Source organism: Chanodichthys erythropterus, chromosome 12 (genome assembly GCF_024489055.1).
Source record: "Chanodichthys erythropterus isolate Z2021 chromosome 12, ASM2448905v1, whole genome shotgun sequence".
Lineage (NCBI taxonomy): Eukaryota > Metazoa > Chordata > Actinopteri > Cypriniformes > Xenocyprididae > Chanodichthys > Chanodichthys erythropterus.
The window spans coordinates 20,613,814-20,632,785 of NC_090232.1; the positions used below are offsets into that span (position 1 = coordinate 20,613,814).

Consider the following 18,972-nt stretch of genomic DNA (forward strand, 5'->3'; position numbering starts at 1 on the left):
TGGTATTGATCTAGCTTCCTGCAGTGTGCAACAAATGTCTCATACAGCCGCCGAGCAAATGGACAGAGTAGCACTATAATTTAACTAATAATTGTATTTAATATGATAAAACAGTGCTGTTTTACCCCGCATGCTCATGACTGAAAAAGCAGAAGTGCTCGTCTGCGTCATAATAAAAGCTCCACTGTTATCGAGCCATGTGTCACGCTTGTCTATCATTAGTAATCACTCCATCGGCCTCGTTCAGCTCCAATGGCTTTCAGCCACACCCTGCTTCATACTACAGTAATGTTAATAAATCTTTAATACATTAGCTCATCCATTAATATGATTTCAGTGCCTTTAAATTTCACGGTTCTCTGTACCAATTTCAATACCATAGCAAAAACTAAAAAAACTCTGAAAAAAAAAATATATTAAAGTGTATACTGCAGGTTAGAACTTCAGTGATTCAATGTATAGAAAAATAATGTAGGAACTAGATTTTCTTTCAAATACACATATAAATACGCTACTTAGGCTTCTGGAGTCATATTTTGTGAGAAAATTTTACTCCCGCATCTGAAAAATGCCTAATCGGAAGTGACGTAATGGGAGGGAGTGCGGTCAATATAAACAATAGGAAAACAATGGATCGCAATGACAGTTTGGATGCTGAGGAAATTGTAAATTGAGCTGTGGTGTGAGGAGAACCAGTGGAGAACAGGGCAGAGACCAGTTTTTGCTCGTAGATACACGTTAGCAAACGTTATGTAACACTGTGCTCAGATCACAATATTGTACCGATTATTATCATGTATCAGGCAACAGCAAAGCTAGTATTGGTCATCTAGGAGTATTGATTACTAACAGAAACTAATAAACTTTGATCAGGCGTATGTCCAATAAAATGAAAAACAAAGAAACACATTAGACTCAACAGGAGTAAGTCTATTAAGCCCCGTTCATACAACCAGTAGAGGGAATGCCCACTTACGACCTAACCGCCAGCCACTGGCAACATACAGCAAAGTCACTGGCAGTGTCAACACAGCTGCATTTAAGGCCCCAGTACAAAAGTACTAAAGTACAAAAGACGGCGATTCATATCGATATTGAACGTGATATTGCGTGGCTTGTCAGTGAACTACGGCTCTGTCTATTAAATGCCGCTCCATTTGAAAGCAGGTGATGGCGATTTAGTGGTAATCAGGGAACCGGCTTTACTGACGAAATGTGCGTGACAAAAGCATTCGATATATCGCCCAGCCCTACCTCTAAGGGTGTTAGAGGTTGCTCTAGGTTAGTCTAGAGTCCAAGGCTCTCTAAAACTCTCGAAAACAAAAGGCTCTCTAAAACAAAAACTCTGAAATACTCTGACAATACAGTAAAAAAATAAGCCAGAACTGGGAATCGCTTCCTTCAAGTCAGGACCTGTACAGACAGGTGAGAGCAGGTGACCAGCATGGTTTCCATGGTAACAAAGACTGGTCACATGCTTGTTTGTTGAGCCCTCACCTCGGGCTAACCCAGGTGCTGTGCTACCAAACCACCTCAAGTCCCCAGAGACTGATAGAGGCACAAGAGTTGATACTGTTTCAATGAGATTCTAAAGTGTGTTTGAACAAGAAGAATAAGTGGCTTTTAATGAGGCAAATGCATATTTATTCTTTAATAAACCTTGTGCAGATTTACAAAACAAGAGCACTGCTCTCTTTGCTTTGTACTTTTTTATGTTTAAGGAGTTTATTCAGGCAGTGATCTCTGATCCGAATCCAAGACCCAACCAATAGCAAATTACAGACAAAGCATATGAGACGGATAAAATAGATAGGGCATGGTGACACAATGACATGCAAAGTACCAGCAACAAAAAAAACTGAAGTGACTGTTTAACTAGATGATAAAATGGCCACAACTCTGTTTGTTAGTTCCTGTGCACCACCATTCATGCTGTAGAAATACTACTGCCTTACACTACAGCTGAGGACAGAGTGAGTTTATATATAGTCATTTATTGCACTCCTGAATTATTTAGTCAATCAGCACTCAATTCTTTTACACGCTGTTCTTCTCGTGCTAAAACCCCTCTTAATCCCTTGAAATTCTTCATGGTGACTAACACTAAATGAGTGCACTCTGACAACATGACGTATTTATTGCCGAGTTGTAAGCAATGCTGTATTTCACTGTGATTCTATCCATGTGCTGGACATCACAAACAGCAAATCAAACTAAGCAGCTTGGCACAACCAATTATTTTGCTTTCATGCTCCAATATACTATTTTAGAAATGGAGATGAATCAAAGACCTAGTTTTGTTTGGTCTGGCAGATTATCATGTTTAATAGGTTAAGCAGGTAATTTCATGCATTTTTATGATATAGTTGTTTTTCTTGAGCACTCTCTCGCTAAGTTTTAGAATGAAATGGTCCATTTTGTGTTGCTGCAGCTTTAAGAAACCTCCCCTTTGCATGTGAAATGAGCAACGGTGCAGACTCTGAGTGATGTCCTATGGTACTCTCAAACCCGTTTGCTGTCATGTCAAATATAGGTTTTAACTCCCACATAAACATGAGCAGTTGTGTATTGTCGAATTCATCGAATTACGCAAGACGTAAGCAGTGTCCCTCACTTCATTTATGTCTGTAGGTTATTATTTTTTTATAATACTAAAAAATGCTTTAAAAAAACATTTGCACAGCCGTAATGTTCTAGCTAGAGTGGCAAACACATTCGTAGAGAGGGTTTTGCCAGATCCAACAAACTGTTGGAAAACACTTATCTTAATAATTTTTATTATTTTGTTTATTAAGTTATTAAGCAGTATCTCATGCAAGTTTTTCCTTTGTGTTTTATATAATGACCACTAGGCATATGTTTTCTTTGGACAGAGTATAGTCACAGAGACAATTAACAAAGCTTATTTGGCAATTTAAAACATTATTATCCAAAGTAATGGCAAATAGGCTCATCAATATTTACATAACAGCAGTAAATTTCTCTCTCACACATGTGTCTTGCATTGTCCCACAAAATCACATCTACTGTCCAGCAAGGGGGTCATCCTAGTCAGTGAGCGTCAATAACGCCATGCGAGATCGGCTTTTGAAATATTCATTTCTCAAAGTCATAAACCAGATTCAACAACATATAAAAACGAAATAACTTTAGAGTAATTTAATGAATAAAGGTGGAAAATTAAAAACATGTTGAAAAACAAAACTTTATTTCAAGTCGTGTCATCTTAAATTCTAATGCAGACAAACAGCTGTTGGCAGGGGGTGCTTCAGCACCCTCAGCCCTCCTATTTTCCCCCTATGTCTGACAAATTCTGGTCCCCCTTCCACTTTCACCGTATGACTGAGAGCAGTTCAAACATTCTGCTAAACATATCGAAATTCAAACAGATTTGAAACAACTTAAGGGTGAGTAAATGATGATGGAATTTTCATTTTGCACTATAGGTGAACTATCCCTTTAAGGGCATGCACTGCATTCAATTATAACGCCCTGTATTTTAGAGGCAAGAGCACGTAGGCTACATGTCACCTATGCTGTCTAGTGTGCCTTTCATCTCTCAGCAGCATTACATCATAATAGATCACACTGTTGCAGCACGTTTCTTACTTCCTTATTGCACTCATTCATTCATTCTTCCATGTCATTTCACAACACTACAGGACCTACAAACAAAATCTCTCCCAATCAGATTCGGCTACAATGTGGGTCACATACAGGCCCTCACTCATTCTTGAAACTCAGCTAATGTATAACAGGGGCTTTCAACTCGTTTTTGCACGTGGGAGGAGGGGAAAAAAAGTGTGCGATTTCCAGAAAGTGCTAACTGACTTCCTCGTGTCTGGGGCTGGTCAACAGAAATTAGCTGTTATTACATCATAGAGGTGTGTTGAAGTGTGAACTCTGACTGCTCTCATACATAATCTATTTTAAACTGTAAGACAAGTTTAAAGCCGACAGAGCATTGACATCATTTCAAGGAGATTGAACATTAGGTCACTGCTAAAAAATCAAACCAGGTTCCTCATACTCTGTAATCCTTCATCATGGATTAATGGATAATAGCTTCACATAAGGACTGTCTGCAATGACAGGAGCAGGGAGAAAAAATCTAAAACAAACAGTGTGAACATAAACGGGTTGACCGACCTTTAAAAATATCACCACAAACCTAGAAACACAGAGAATAATGCAGAAGAACACAGAGCCCATTAAATATGTTTTCAAATCCACAGTATTACAAATACCTCCACACACACTTGCTTGCAAGTACTGATTCTGCTATACACACTGTCAGAGAAAAAAAAGAAAAAAGTCCTAAAAGGTGGATAGAAGTACCTACTAATATGAACATTTTAGGGGTATATAAGGGACAAAGTTGTTCCTTTAAAAACTGTAAAGCCTGACATATGAAATCACAGGCAGAAAAATATTTTGATTTTTTTTTTTTTAAATGGAATAGTTTATCGAAACTTTAGACAAAATCTATAAAAAAAAAAAAAATCTAAAAACATTTGCATGCGTTTTATGTTTTGTGTCATAATCGATACATGAGGCTTTCATGGCCCACGAGTTGCTTCAGTCCAGTGATCGTTCATCTTGAAATATTAATAACAATATGAAAGTTATTCTCACATTTACTTAATAAAAATCAGTAAAGGTTTCACAACAAAAAAGGTGTACTACAACCTGAAGATGCATTATAAAATTATATTCTATTAGGTCTTTTATTTGCTATAAAAGTATAAACTATAAACAAGAGGGCAGAAGATTGTGTAAAAGAGATTTTTTCAGCAAAGTTTTGATCATAATGATCATTTAGAGGCCTTAGATGTCATGTATCAAATATGAGTCTTTACAGAGTTTAAAGAGAGTGTACAGTCTCTCCAAACCTCGCTTCACATTCAATCTATCCATATGGTAGGTGCTTCTATCCACGCTGACTTACAGAACATGTCACTTATTACAGGTTCAGTCTCTTTGGTGCAACCTGACGTTAGTGTCTTAATCAAGGACACAATGGGGACACCACATACATCAGCCATACTGGGATTCAAGCCAAGCAGCAGTTTTTTAACCATTCAGCCACACCACTCCACCTTCTGACGTATAACTGCAACCTAAAAGCTTCGTCAGAGTCATAAACATTTGGTCTTGTCCAGCTACGGTGTCTTTAGATCTCTATTTAAAGGCTTTAATCAGCTTACCAGATTGAAGATCGTCTCCACAATGTCCCGATTGGAGACTTCACCAGCCTCCAGGAGCCCTGCCAGCACGGCGAACTTCATGCGGATTCCTCTGATGGGGATTCCGACAGCGCTATCACCTGCGCTCGCCATGACGGACTCAGGTGAGAGGGGAACAGGTGAAACACCTGTTTGACCCTACCACCGAGTTAAATCTATTGGAATATATACGGAATATATCTCTCTCGTTAAGTTGACAGCTGTGAAGAACAGGTCTTGGTCTCCATTCACAGCCAGTTTATCCTTTAGTTTCTCGCGCTCTCGGCGGGAAGTGTCGGTTGATGTCACTACACCTGACTGACAGGAATTATTCTACTAACGTTATAGAGAGGGAGAAGAGCATTAAACTTGACAAAAGAATGACGAAAGCGCGCTGTGGTGAGCCCAGATAAGAAAACCAATGCTTGTCAATCTCCGCTGGCCTAATAAAGGAAAGCCAGTTAAACAATAATGTAATTTAAGTTTTTGCGAGTGTTTGTCAAACAGGAAACAGCGGTGATGAAGAGATTCCGCGCAGGTAGACGCACCGATAAGAACAAGACGCAAAAAACTACAAAATATAAGGCAAGGAACGTCCGACATTGGCTCTCAGTGGGCCCTCCAAAGAGAAGACAATCCTCTTGGTCCCTGTGGGAACTGTTGGAGTGAAGTTTCAGCGGTAACCCACTTTACAGCGCCATCTCTTCCTGAATCAGCTCCTACTCCGCTCCGTCTCCGCCATGACAGTGGAGCTGCGTGAGAGAGAGCTGCGCATGCGCAGTGCGCACAGAGAGCCGAGAAGGGGGTGCTCAGGTGTGTCAGGTACAAGGAACCTATAAGGACAGAAGTGACACTTTATACTGAAGATCTCGAGTCATGGGCATTCTGTTGTGGTGGTGGTGGTGGTTCACGATAGTGATCTGCTGCGAGAATGACATGGAGACATCTGCAGGACAGAATAAGAAAGTCTAGCATATTCACACGTGGTTTGCACCAAGATTTGATTTAGTAATATTCAAAAGCATACATCCACAATATAATGTTTTCTGCACTTCACTTGTCTGCTAAACAATAATAAATTCAAAGATGTAACTTCTTGTTGAACTAAGCATGTAGAAGAAGTGGATGAAGAGCATGTCAAGAATGACAACAGGAAAAGCAGAGAACCTGCAGCTGTGCAGAAATTTACATATAGAGTAATCATAGATGCATTGCGGTCTGAACACATTAATTTTTGCTACTTAATCCCACCGGTCACAATAGTGACCATAAAGACAGTGTTAGTTTATGAAGTTCTTAAAATGTTACTGACTGCTATTAGTGCATTTCTGGGAAATATGGAAAGAATAAAGGGTCTCAATTAAACATGTCCAGTTTCACATGGTTACTGCAAACTGTCACACGACCAGAGTAGTTTAATTCTTGTTTGCACCATCAGTTTGATGGATGCATCAAAGCTCCAAAACAAAAGGTTAGTAAAGTATGTTAACATAAAGAAATGACAAAGATTTTTGATGCACATTATCTTTAAGGTGTCTAGTATTAATATATGAATTCACAATTATTCAATTTTGTTGAGTGTGGTCATAGAATGAGTAAACATGGTGATGAATGAATTTCGTTGATGGTTGTTTTATTATTATTTTTTTTTTTTTTTCCTGTAAGTGTTGTATAAGGGTTTTTATGTATAATAGTAAACCTAAAATGTGATGAAACAGTTTAAAATGTGTTAATAACTGTGCTGATATAGGCTAAGAATTTTCAGTATACACATTATCCCACCGGTCACACTTTTCCATAAAAATAAAAAAAAATAATAATAATTATTGATTATTTCAAGGGGTTACTAATGGCACATAATTTGCAATATTTTCATGTCTGGGAAAGATTTGGATTAAACATATTAAAAATGAAAATTATGTCATCATTTATTCACCCTCATGCTGTACCAAACCATATGACTTTCTTTTTTTCTGCCTATATTTTTTATTAATTTTTTTTTTTTAAATGTCTCAGTATTTTTTGTCCATAAAAAAGCCAGTGGTGTTGTTTGGGCCTCAGTATTCTTCAAAATATGTTCTGTGTATCTTCTGTTCTTCAGAAGAAAGAAATGCATACAGGTTTGTAACGACATGAAGATGAGTAAACAATGACAGAATTGGGTGTATTATCCTTTAAAGTCAGCATAAAATGAAAATTCACCCTATTCACTTTCATCTAAATTCTAAATGTATGTTATAGATCTTATTGTGAACGATTCATCCATGTATAGTCTGCCTAATCCCCATCCCTCCACAACCTACTGCAAGCTCACATTCAGTTGTGTAAAGTTCACATCTCAAAATCCAATCAACAATCGATAAATAGAACTAACACCCCCCCCCCCCTTTTTTTTTTTTTTTTTTGCTAATGTTACATTCAGATGTACGTCACAATACAGAAGAAAAGATCTGTTGCTTCTTCCATTTCACTGCAACGTTAAAGAATCATTTGTTTTTTCTCCCATTACATCTGAGCTCAGATGTGATATACTCATTAATGTGAACAACTCTTCAACTTACAAAGGGTTAACAAAGCACATAGCATCATTATTGTGTTGCATGTAAACTTTAATATTTACTGTACTCTGACAGACCATTAGCCTATACAGAGGTCTTGAATATTAAGGAATTTCTTAGATAGCTTTAAGAATAAATGTGCTCACTGTCTCATTATATTAGAAGTGTGGTTTCATAGCCCTTTGAGTCGTTGCCAAGGAGTCAGCAGCACATTGACTTTGTTGACTGTATATACAGTCCCTCAGGGCCACAGAATTAAAGGTCTAGACTGAAGCAACAACGAACAATTTGTCTCGCAGTCACTGAACTTTATACTGACATCCTGAAGACCGCCACACAGACACATACATGAAGCATCCATTGCAGAACTTATGAAATGCTTATGTTTAGTGTTCCTATTATTACCATTTTTCTTCTAAATGTTTTCTTACCAAAGCAGGAAAACAGGAAAGTCCATAGTGTTTGTGGTAGCTATTGAAGACAGGCAGATATAGTGCAAATGAAACCCTATGCCAATGCAAAATGTCAGCTTTAATTATGCAGCTATTGTGAGTGTGAGCTTTTGTTCTTGGTTTCTAAAGAACAGTGTGATAGATAATGTTTTGAAATAATAATGGGATTCATCTGAGCAGTTCTGCATTTGGAAACAATATGGAATGTAATAATTATAATTATTATTTAATTATGGGACATTATATACTGAGACATTAGTAATGAGCCATTTTAATATTTATTTAATTAATTGGTATTCATAGTTTTTTAGTCATTTCAGTGTTTATTCCGGTGTATGATTAAGAGAGAAATATAAAACTGAACAGATCCTACCTAAAGGGCCTCTGTATGAATCTTCCATTAATTAATTAATCAACAGGCTACCTTTTATTATAGATTTAATAGAGTGGAATGTTCCTGTTGCCATTAGGGGATTGGTGTCATCATTTTCCCCCAGCCACCTCTGAATATTAACCGCTACAATTTGGTCCTTTAGTTTTACTCTATTTTGCTTGTAAAAGTGTGTTTAGACTTAAGACACGGTAACTATAAAAGACGTAATTCACATTGTAGGACACTAACTAAATGACTGAATTCTCCCCTTATGTCATGTTATAATTTTTTTTTTCTTCTTTCTTTTTTTTTTTTATAAATCATCTTTATTTTTGTTACTAAGACTGCATATATATATATATATATATATATATATATATATATATATATATATATATATATATATATATATATATATATATATATATATATATATATTGCAAAAGTATTTTGATTGGATCTCCGTCAAATAAACATGAATTGTGCGCCCAAACACTAGATAGCGCACGTGTGCTTTACAGCGAGGAGGCCAGCGAAATCGCGCGAGATATGTCTATTCTCGCTGTCGCTTTAATTCTCGCGGTATTTCCTTATTTCCTCCTCTTTCACTCCCTGTGTTCAACATGGCAGTCGGCAAGAATAAGAGGCTGACCAAAGGTGGCAAAAAAGGTGCCAAAAAGAAGATGTAAGTCACAAATGAATCTTTCGACTCTGTTGTTACACTATTATAAGCTATTCTGGAGGATATTCGGTGTTTGAGGATAAAGGATGTGATCGATGTAGAGAGGATTGTGTGTAGCGGTCCTGCTAGTCTGACTTGGCTTATTGGTGGCCTGTACTGTGTTATGTATGCTCTGATAACTTTAGGTCAGAGCTTGGTAGGTTATAATACTGTTTTCTGATGTCGTAGTCCTACAAACTCCATAAACTGGTCATTTTCAGCAAAAATAAGCACGGTAAACTGATAACGTTAACATGAAAAGTCATCGATAGCGCTAGCTAGTTTTCTAGCACACTTTACTGACTTAAGACTTGCAGTGTGAGACAGACATGTGTTGGATGTTTAAAGTTAATTTAGAGGTTAAATATAATCTAGATACCACATACAAAGTAAATATAAGACTATGTTAGCGTTTGCACTATAAAAACGAGCTTGTACCTATTTACACGCGTGTTTTCTCTTGCAGTGTCGATCCATTCTCCAAGAAAGATTGGTATGATGTCAAGGCACCAGCCATGTTCAACATCCGCAACCTGGGCAAGACCTTGGTCACCAGGACTCAGGGAACCAGTACGTGCTCTTACATGCATGACATCCATGATGTCTGTGTTCCCACACAGATTCTAGCATGAGTTGTTAATCTTACTGGGAAAGGGTAGATCCTGCTGTACAATAAATGGCATGCATCCCAATTGTTTGATACGAATCAATATGTGCCATATTGCAGTGGGAATACATGATGACAGTAGTTTCGGCCCCAGATGAAAAACAATGATTACTGTTGTGAGATCACCTGACATTCCCATGAAATCCATGGTCATTGTAGCATTACAAACCGCAGCAAATTTAACACCATGTCTCTGTAATTTAGAAATTGCCTCTGATGGTCTGAAGGGACGTGTGTTCGAGGTCAGCCTGGCTGATCTGCAGAACGATGAGGTTGCTTTCCGCAAGTTCAAGCTGGTCACAGAAGATGTGCAGGGCAAGAACTGCCTCACCAACTTCCATGGCATGGACCTCACCCGTGACAAGATGTGCTCCATGGTCAAGAAGTGGCAGGTATACATTATACATGCGTACTAGTTATTCATGGTCTTTCGTTGCTGTATGATTTAGGTTGCAGGGCATACTTGCCACACAGAAAAGCTTCATTGCTAAGGCACTACACTCTTCATTTCATACAGTTCCATTCGTATGCATGCAAATGCTAAAAACATTAAATGCAAACTTATGTGAAGAAGTGTCCAATTTTGCTGTGGTCCACTTCCAAAGTTCAAGTTTGGTCAACTGCAAATTTGTATCACGGGAGGGCGTGTGGCCAGTGGAAGCTCGATACATCTCGGTGTTGCATCTTATCTGTATTAAAAGAAACCAAACTTTAAAGCTGCAAGTTTGCAGTGTTGAAGAAAAGTGGAGTAGATATGTTTAAAAGACATTGCAGAGCGTGACGTCATATCTCAACCATTGCAGTGTCTGAAGAAATTTTGCGTGCTCAAGTCTAGTGTGAACCACCCCTTTAGTACTGTTTTAGTGTCCTTTATTTTACATCTTAAATTTTCGGGCTCAAGTAATTTGTCTAATATGAAAAAGTTCTGTGAACTGTAGTTATTTTTGACTTTCTTTTTTTGTGCAGCCATTTTAAAATTCTAATGGATTGTTCTCTCCTGTTAGACAATGATTGAGGCCCATGTCGATGTGAAGACCACCGACGGCTATCTTCTCCGCCTGTTCTGCGTGGGCTTCACCAAGAAGCGCACCAACCAGATCAGAAAGACCTCCTACGCTCAGCACCAGCAGGTCCGTCAGATCCGCAAGAAGATGATGGAAATCATGACCCGTGAGGTCCAGACCAATGACCTTAAGGAGGTGGTCAACAAACTGTACGTATAAAGTTTCCCCCTCATCTATGGCATAGCAATTTTGTGTTGGATAGCGGAGTCAGGCCCTGCTCCTGGAGGCACATCTTCCTGCATAGTTCAACTGCCACCCTTATTTAACACTAATGAACCAGTTAGGTAAGGTCTTTAGGATTGCTGGAAGATTTTCGGCAGTTGTGTTTGTAAAACGCTGCAGGAAGGCCCTTCAGGAATGGGCTTTGGTACTCCTGTATTAATTTAAATGGGCTAAGATTTACTCTGATCAAAATACTTGATTGATTGTTGTAGAAATTATGCTGTCAAATGATTTCAGCTCATTTTCAGTTGTGATTTTAGAAGACACTTTATATGAATATAATATAACTTTTGAGTGCTGAGGTGATGGAGAGGATGCAGTAACTCTCTTATAACCCTTTACCTGGGTTTAAACTTGAGAATTTTGTTGGCTGTTGTGATCCATAACCGTTATGCAGCTGTGTGTAATAAATGGTTCTCTCTTCTTTTGTTGTATAGGATTCCTGACAGTGTAGGCAAGGACATTGAAAAGGCCTGCCAATCCATCTACCCTCTACATGATGTTTACGTCAGGAAGGTTAAAATGCTGAAAAAGCCCAAGTTTGAGCGTAAGTGAAGTATTGTATGATCCTTTAGGATTTTATTTATTTTTTTTATTTTTTTTTTATGCTCATGACTGACAACTAAATGTTGTTTGTGGCAGATGTTGTAGCACTATTTCATGGTCCGGGTTCAATGCGTTTTTAATTTTTGTTCTAATTACATTGCACCTCCAATCCTAAACTGAACAAATTAATTTTATATATAGTGATACCTTTTCTTTTCTTTTTTTTTTTTTTTTTTTTTTTTTATTTCTCCAAGCCATTTAATAAATCTTCCAACCTTTGAACAAATTATTTTTGTAGGTGGTGTAGAAGTAGAGGGGAAATAAATGTCCATCTGAAAGTAGTATGAGTGGGTTAATGTATGTATGTATTTTTTTTTTTTTTATATATATATACAGTTGGTAAGCTGATGGAGCTGCACGGTGAGGGTGGAACCAGCAGTACTGCTGCTAAACCAGCAGAGGGTGACACTGGGGCCAAGGTGGAGAGAGCTGATGGATATGAGCCCCCCATCCAGGAGTCTGTCTAAAACTCCTAAGACAAACAGCTGGTGTCAATAAACATGTAAATTTGAGTCTTTGTGTACTGTTATCATTTTTTCAGTAGATATTACAACAAAACCTGCTGAACATCATGGTTATGCTTTTTATATATTCGGTTAGAAATATGGCAATCTATTTGGACACATGCTAGAATTGCGACAGTGGTGCCACATTTGGTGGAATTGGGAGTATTGGTGTAAAGTTTTCCTTTTCAAATTAGACATGATTTTTCACAAAAGCTTAACTTTAGGTTTTGCTAAATTTTCAGCTATGTGCTTTTTAACATTAACTTTAAGGGTTCCTTCATATGGAATTTGATAAAAGTAATTTCCAGGTGTGGTTAAGTACAAAGTTTCACTAAAACTGTTTCAGAATTCATCGATTTTGAAACTAAATCAGTTTTACCTGTAAAGCTGCTATACAGAACATTGTAATGTCTTTCATCTCAAGTCAGTTGAGTTAATTTCAATATTCATCAGTTATGAAACTGAGTTAAATATATTCACATATTATCAGCTCTATAGAAGGCAATAGTGTCAGTTGAGCTCAATTCAGTTAAATTTTGATTCAATCCAGCAACAGAAATATGTGGCCGTTTAAATCTAAATGTAGGCCTACTTTGCTGTTTAGCGATCATGCAAATTCAAACCATGATGACCATTTCAAACCAATCTGTCAGAGTAAATGCATGCTATCAGTTTGATTTAACCAGGGCTGTAACCAACATGGACACCTGGCTGGGGCCTGTTTCATAAAACAAGTTTACCAAATAATCCAGGTTTATTTCAGTAAGTCTGATTTATTGTCAGTTGATTTGGTTCAAAATAATCAAACTACCTGAAATAAGCCTGGCTTATCTGGTAAACTTATTTTATGAAACAGGCCCCTGCTCTGTTAGGATGACAAAAAATTTGGTCTGCCTCAAATGTCTTAACAGTGCTAGTCAAAGTCAAACTTGTTGAGATAGCCAAGTACAGATTTATGGATTGCTGTATTTATTTTTCCCCCCCAGATTTGCCCTCTTGCTGTTAAGGAGAGAGGTCTATATCTAGACACAGATAAGATAGTAGATTTATCAGTAGATGCACAACCAATAAAAACCAAAACTGCATGGTCTGATGAGTTTCGATTTCTGCTGCAACATTCAGATGGTAGGGTCAGAATTTAACATAAGATCAAAGCATTGATTTGTCCTACCGTGTATGGATGGTTCAGACTGCTGCTGCTGGTGTAATGGTGTGGGGGGTATTTTCTTGGCACACTTTTGGCCACTTGGTACCAACTGAACATTATTTAAATGCCACAGGCTACCTTGAGTATTGTTGCTGACTGTGTCTTTATCCCTTTATGACCGCAGTGTACTCATCTTCTGATGGCTATTTCCAGCAGTATAATGTACCATGTCACAAAGCTCAGATCATCTCAAACTAGTTTCTTGAATGTGACAAGTTCACAACATTCAAATGGCTTCCACAGTCACCAGACCTCAATCCAATAGAGCACCTTTGGGATGTGGTGGAACACGAGATTTGCATCATGGATGTGCAGCCGATAAATCTTCAACTGTGTGATGCTATCATGTCAATATGGAGCAAAATCTGAGAAATGTTTAGAGCACCTTGTTGAATCTATGCCACAAAGTATTAAGGCAGTTCTGAAGGCAAAAGAAGGTCCAACCCGGTACTAGCAAGGTGTACCTAATAAAGTGGCCAGTGATATATTCTGATCAGTCACAACATTAATACCACTGACAGGTGAAGTGAATTGATTATATCATTAGATGGTACCTGTCAGGGAGTGGGATATATCAGTTCTTGAATTTCATGTGTTGGAAGCAGGAAAAATGGGCAAGCAAATAGATCTGACTGACTTTGACAAGAGCTAAATGGTGATGGTTAGATGACTGGGTCAAATCATATCCATATCATATGTCAAGTCTTGACAGGGGTGTTCTCAGTACCTTCCGAAAGTGATGCAAGGAAGGACAACCGGTGAACTGTCGTCAGGGGGTTATGGGCGCCAAGGCTTATTGATGCATGTGGTGAGCGAAGGCTAGCCCATCTGGTCTGATCGCACAGAACAGCTATTGAACTCCAACTGAAATCCTTAATGCTGCCAATGAAAGTGCCTACAATGGGCATGTGGGCATCAGACTTGGACCATGAAGAAGGTAGCTAAAGGTTGTTGCAGACCATGTGCACTCCTTTATGGCAATGGTGTTCTCTAATGACAGTGGCCTCTTTCAGCAGGATAATGTGTGCGTAAATGAAGATGATAATGGTAACAGAGAAGCATGTTTGGCAGACCCGTATAGTACATCGTCCTGTACACATCAAGTGCATGTTCCAGCTTACTTCTGCACATCTGCAGGTGCATACGTTACAATCAGTTTGTGCTGCACTGCCAGCCCCCGTGGGGTCATGTGTCTCCTCAGTGTGTCGCTTAACGCTTTCTCCAGCCTGCTGGACCATAGTCTCAGCTGGCTGCAGTGTTTTTCCTTACTTGCTCCTGCTTATTTCGTCATGCTGAGAGTGCAGTGTCTGTGTGTGTGTCTCGATCAGCTCCTTAACTCGTGAATCAGTATATTGTGTACACAAATTTGGGCAGTGGTAAGGGCCCTGACTCACTACACATTGGGACACTGATGACTCTGTTTCCGTCAACATGACAACATCCTCAGTGTACAACATCACTACTGATGTTTATGAACAACAGCAAAACTGACATTTTTTCTTTTTTTTTGTAATGCCTAACCCTAACCCTATTTAAAATACATTATGATAAATACTTTGTTAAATATCCCTTTAACATATCAGCTGAAATATAAACTACATTATGTTCACTATCACTATAGGCTACCTGTCACTTCATGAGTCATGATGTGTATTTCAGCTAAAGTCTTTACAGTGCATTGTGGGACTTTTTAACGGAGTGAACGTTTCAGTGCACTGGAAGGATTTTGTGATCGACTAGGTCAAGCTCAACACATTTGAGCACCACTTTTTTTTTTTTGGCTTCATAAAACTGATTAAACCACTAGAGTCACATGGATTACTTTTACATTTTCTTTCTGAAAGTTTTGAAGCTTGAAAATTTTGGATGAACAGACTTTAAATGGAGGGACAACTCTTCAGGTTTCATTAAAATATCTTCATTTGTGTTCCAAAGATGAATGAGTCTTGGTTTTGGAATGACATGAGGGTGAGTAAATGCTGCCAGAATTTCCATTTTTGGGTGTTGTGTTCATGAGAAGAACTGTATTGTAGACTAGTATTTTGAAGTGATATAATGACATAATTTAGGACAACGGAAGTGATGAATGAAGTTCGCTACTCCTGTCTCGTGTGCTTTATTGCCGTTTACTAACTCTTGATAGATACCACACATGGTACCACACACTAGAAATTTGGCAAATAGTCTTAGAGCTGAAACATGACAAACCAGGGCCCAGATCAGGACGCAGACAAACTGGCTAAACCGACCGTCTGCTAGCCGCCTCACGTCACAGAACTCAGATAATTCACAGCACATAGAAACACTTTCACCTAGATATTATCACATAGAGACTGATTCTGTACCTCGAACTAGTAAATACAAAAAACTTCCGAAACCTTTTAAGGGTAAAAATTTAATTGATGTTCAAAAAATGAAAATCACAGATAAATCAGATAAACAAATGATAAAGCTTGGGTTACTGAATATTAGATCTATTTCTTCAAAAGCACTTATTGTAAATGAAATTATCACAGACAATAAACTAGACTTGCTGTGTTTGACAGAAACCTGGCTAAAACCAGACGATTACATTACTTTAAATGAATCTAGTCCTCAAGGTTATGATTATCGACACAATCCTCGACAGAAAGGCAAAGGGGGAGGTGTTGCTGTAATTTATAGTAATATATTCAGAATCATTCAAAAGAATTTCAAATATAATTCCTTTGAAGTGATGGTGCTTTATGTAACATTATGTAAGTTGACATTTGTGCTGGCTACTGTATACAGGCCACCATACTGACTTTATCAAAGAATTTGCTGAGTTTCTATCAGAGTTAGTACTGACTGCGGATAAAGTCCTTGTTGTTGGTGATTTTAATATCCATGTAGATAATAATAAAGACGCATTTGGATTGGCATTTGCAGATATTTTAAACTCTATTGGAGTTAGACAACACGTGTCAGGACCCACTCATTGTCGTAATCATACCCTAGATCTAATACTGTCGCATGGAATAGATATTGATGCTGTTGAAATTCTACAGCAGAGCGATGATATATCAGATCATTATTTAGTCTCGTGTATAATACAATTAGCCAAGGCTACAAAACCACCACCCAGCCATAAATATTGTAGAACAATCACGTCTGCCACTAAAGATTGCTTTATAAATAATCTCCCCGAGCAGTTTCATCGCCTTAGTATACCTGACAACTTAGAAGAACTCGATGCTGCAACAGAAACTATTGGCTCTCTCTTTTCCAGCACATTAGATGCGGTCGCTCCTTTACGTCTAAAGAAGATTAAGGAAACTAATCCAACGCCGTGGTATGATGAGCACACTCGGGCTCTAAAACGAGCTGTTAGAAAAGCTGAACGTAGTTGGAAGAAAACAAAACTAGAAGTTTTTCGCCTTTCGTGGAAAGAAAAAATGATTGAGTACAGAACAGCCATAAGAAATGCTAGATCTACTTATTTTTCAAATCTCTTAATAGAAAACAAACATAATCCTAGGTATTTATTTGACACAGTGGCTCAATTAACTAGAAACAGAGATTCAACTGCTGACGTTTCCATAGAGCACAGCAGTAATGACTTTATGAACTTCTTTACTTGCAAGATTGATAATATTAGAGAGAAAATTATAAACATGCAACCGTCTACAGTTTCGCTTCAGACAGTGCACTGTAGTGTCCCTGAGGTAAAACTAGAATCATTCGCCGCTATAGGAGAGGAAGAATTATCTAAACTTATCAAATCATCAAAATCAACGACATGTATGTTAGACCCAATGCCGACTAAACTACTGAAAGAAATGCTTCCAGAGGTCGTAGGTCCACTTCTTGATATAATTAATTCATCTTTAACACTAGGACACGTGCCAAAAACCTTTAAGCAGGCTATTATCAAACCTCTTATTAAAAAACCTCAACTAGATCCGAGAGATTTAGTAAATTACAGGCCAATCTCGAATCTACCTTTTCTGTCAAAGATACTAGAAAAGGCAGTTTCAACACAACTGTGTTCCTTTTTAGAAAGAAATGGAATCTGTGAGGATTTCCAGTCAGGATTTAGACCATACCATAGTACTGAGACTGCTCTCGTTAGAGTTACAAACGATCTACTCCTATCATCCGAACGTGGCTGTATTTCTCTATTAGTGTTATTAGATCTCAGTGCTGCTTTTGACACTATCGATCATAACATTCTTTTAAAAAGACTTGAAAACTATATTGGCATTAGTGGAATTGCTTTGGCATGGTTCAAATCATACTTATCTGACCGTTATCAGTCTGTGGTAGTAAATGAAGAGATGTCGTATCGATCACAGGTTAAATATGGGGTACCACAAGGCTCAGTATTAGGACCGTTGCTTTTCACTCTGTACATGCTGCCCTTAAGAGAGATAATTAGGAAGCATGGTGTTAGTTTTCACTGCTACGCTGACGATACTCAGCTCTATATTTCCTCGCGCCCTGACGAAACCTACAAATTCACAAAACTAACAGAATGCATAGCTGACATTAAAAACTGGATGACAAGAAATTTCTTATTATTAAATTCAGAAAAAACTGATTTCCTAATCTTTGGACCAAAAACTTCCTCACGAAAAAACCTTGAATACTCTCTAACACTTGACGGGTGCTCCATTAAACCTTCGTCCTCAGTTAGGAACCTGGGTGTGCTCTTTGATACCAATCTTTCATTTGAAAGTCATGTTTCTAGTATCTGTAAAACCGCCTTCTTCCATCTAAAAAATATATCTAAATTACAACATATGCTCTCAATGACAAATGCGGAACAGTTGGTTCATGCATTCATGACCTCAAGACTAGATTATTGTAACGCTCTACTGGGTGGTTGTTCTGCTCGGCTTTTAAACAAACTACAGTTGGTCCAAAATGCGGCAGCTAGAGTTCTTACTAGAACCAGAAAGTATGACCATATTAGCCCAGTTCTGTCAACATTACATTGGCTCCCTATTAAACATCGTATAGATTTTAAAATCTTGCTACTTACTTACAAAGCTCTAAATGGTTTAGCTCCCCAGTACCTAAGTGAGCTCTTAATGCATTATAGTCCTTCACGTTTATTGCGATCTCAGAATTTAGGCCAGTTGATAATACCCAGAATATCAAAATCAACTGAAGGCAGCAGATCCTTTTCCTATTTAGCACCTAAACTCTGGAACAATCTTCCTAGCATTGTTCGGGAAGCAGACACACTCTGTCAGTTTAAATCTAGACTAAAAACACATCTCTTTGCTCTTGCATACACATAACACATTATCAATACATTAACATTTTTCAAATCCGTTAAAGGATTGTTACGCTGCAATAATTAGGTCGGCCGGAACCGAGAACATTTCCTATAACACTAGATATA

General features: G+C 38.0%; 2 protein-coding genes and 1 non-coding gene across 7 annotated transcripts in view; 2 read left to right on the forward strand and 1 right to left on the reverse strand.

The window, feature by feature from the left end:
* lrba (LPS-responsive vesicle trafficking, beach and anchor containing) overlaps window positions 1-9,896 on the reverse strand; it is a 276,852-nt gene extending 266,956 nt beyond the window's left edge. For 4 of the 5 annotated variants that reach the window (XM_067404564.1, XM_067404565.1, XM_067404567.1 and 1 more), the window contains exons 1-2: window positions 9,768-9,896; window positions 5,208-6,171 (exon numbers count right to left, since the gene is read on the reverse strand). In XM_067404564.1, the coding sequence (XP_067260665.1) occupies window positions 5,208-5,339 (132 nt within the window). In that variant the 5' untranslated portion in view covers window positions 5,340-6,171; window positions 9,768-9,896. Of the gene's footprint in view, window positions 1-5,207; window positions 6,172-9,767 lie in introns of those variants that run through there. The other variant, XM_067404569.1, reaches the window with a different exon arrangement.
* On the forward strand, window positions 9,204-12,400 carry rps3a (ribosomal protein S3A). The gene is made up of 6 exons (XM_067404570.1): window positions 9,204-9,293; window positions 9,796-9,899; window positions 10,201-10,388; window positions 11,001-11,209; window positions 11,720-11,829; window positions 12,225-12,400. The coding sequence occupies exons 1-6, from the start codon at window positions 9,232-9,234 to the stop codon at window positions 12,353-12,355; spliced, it is 804 nt and encodes a 267-aa protein (XP_067260671.1). The 5' UTR covers window positions 9,204-9,231; the 3' UTR covers window positions 12,356-12,400.
* Window positions 10,061-10,130, forward strand: LOC137033218 (small nucleolar RNA SNORD73). The gene has a single exon (XR_010896840.1). It is a non-coding gene; the product is annotated as a small nucleolar RNA SNORD73 (small nucleolar RNA).
* Window positions 12,401-18,972: the final 6,572 nt, after the last annotated feature.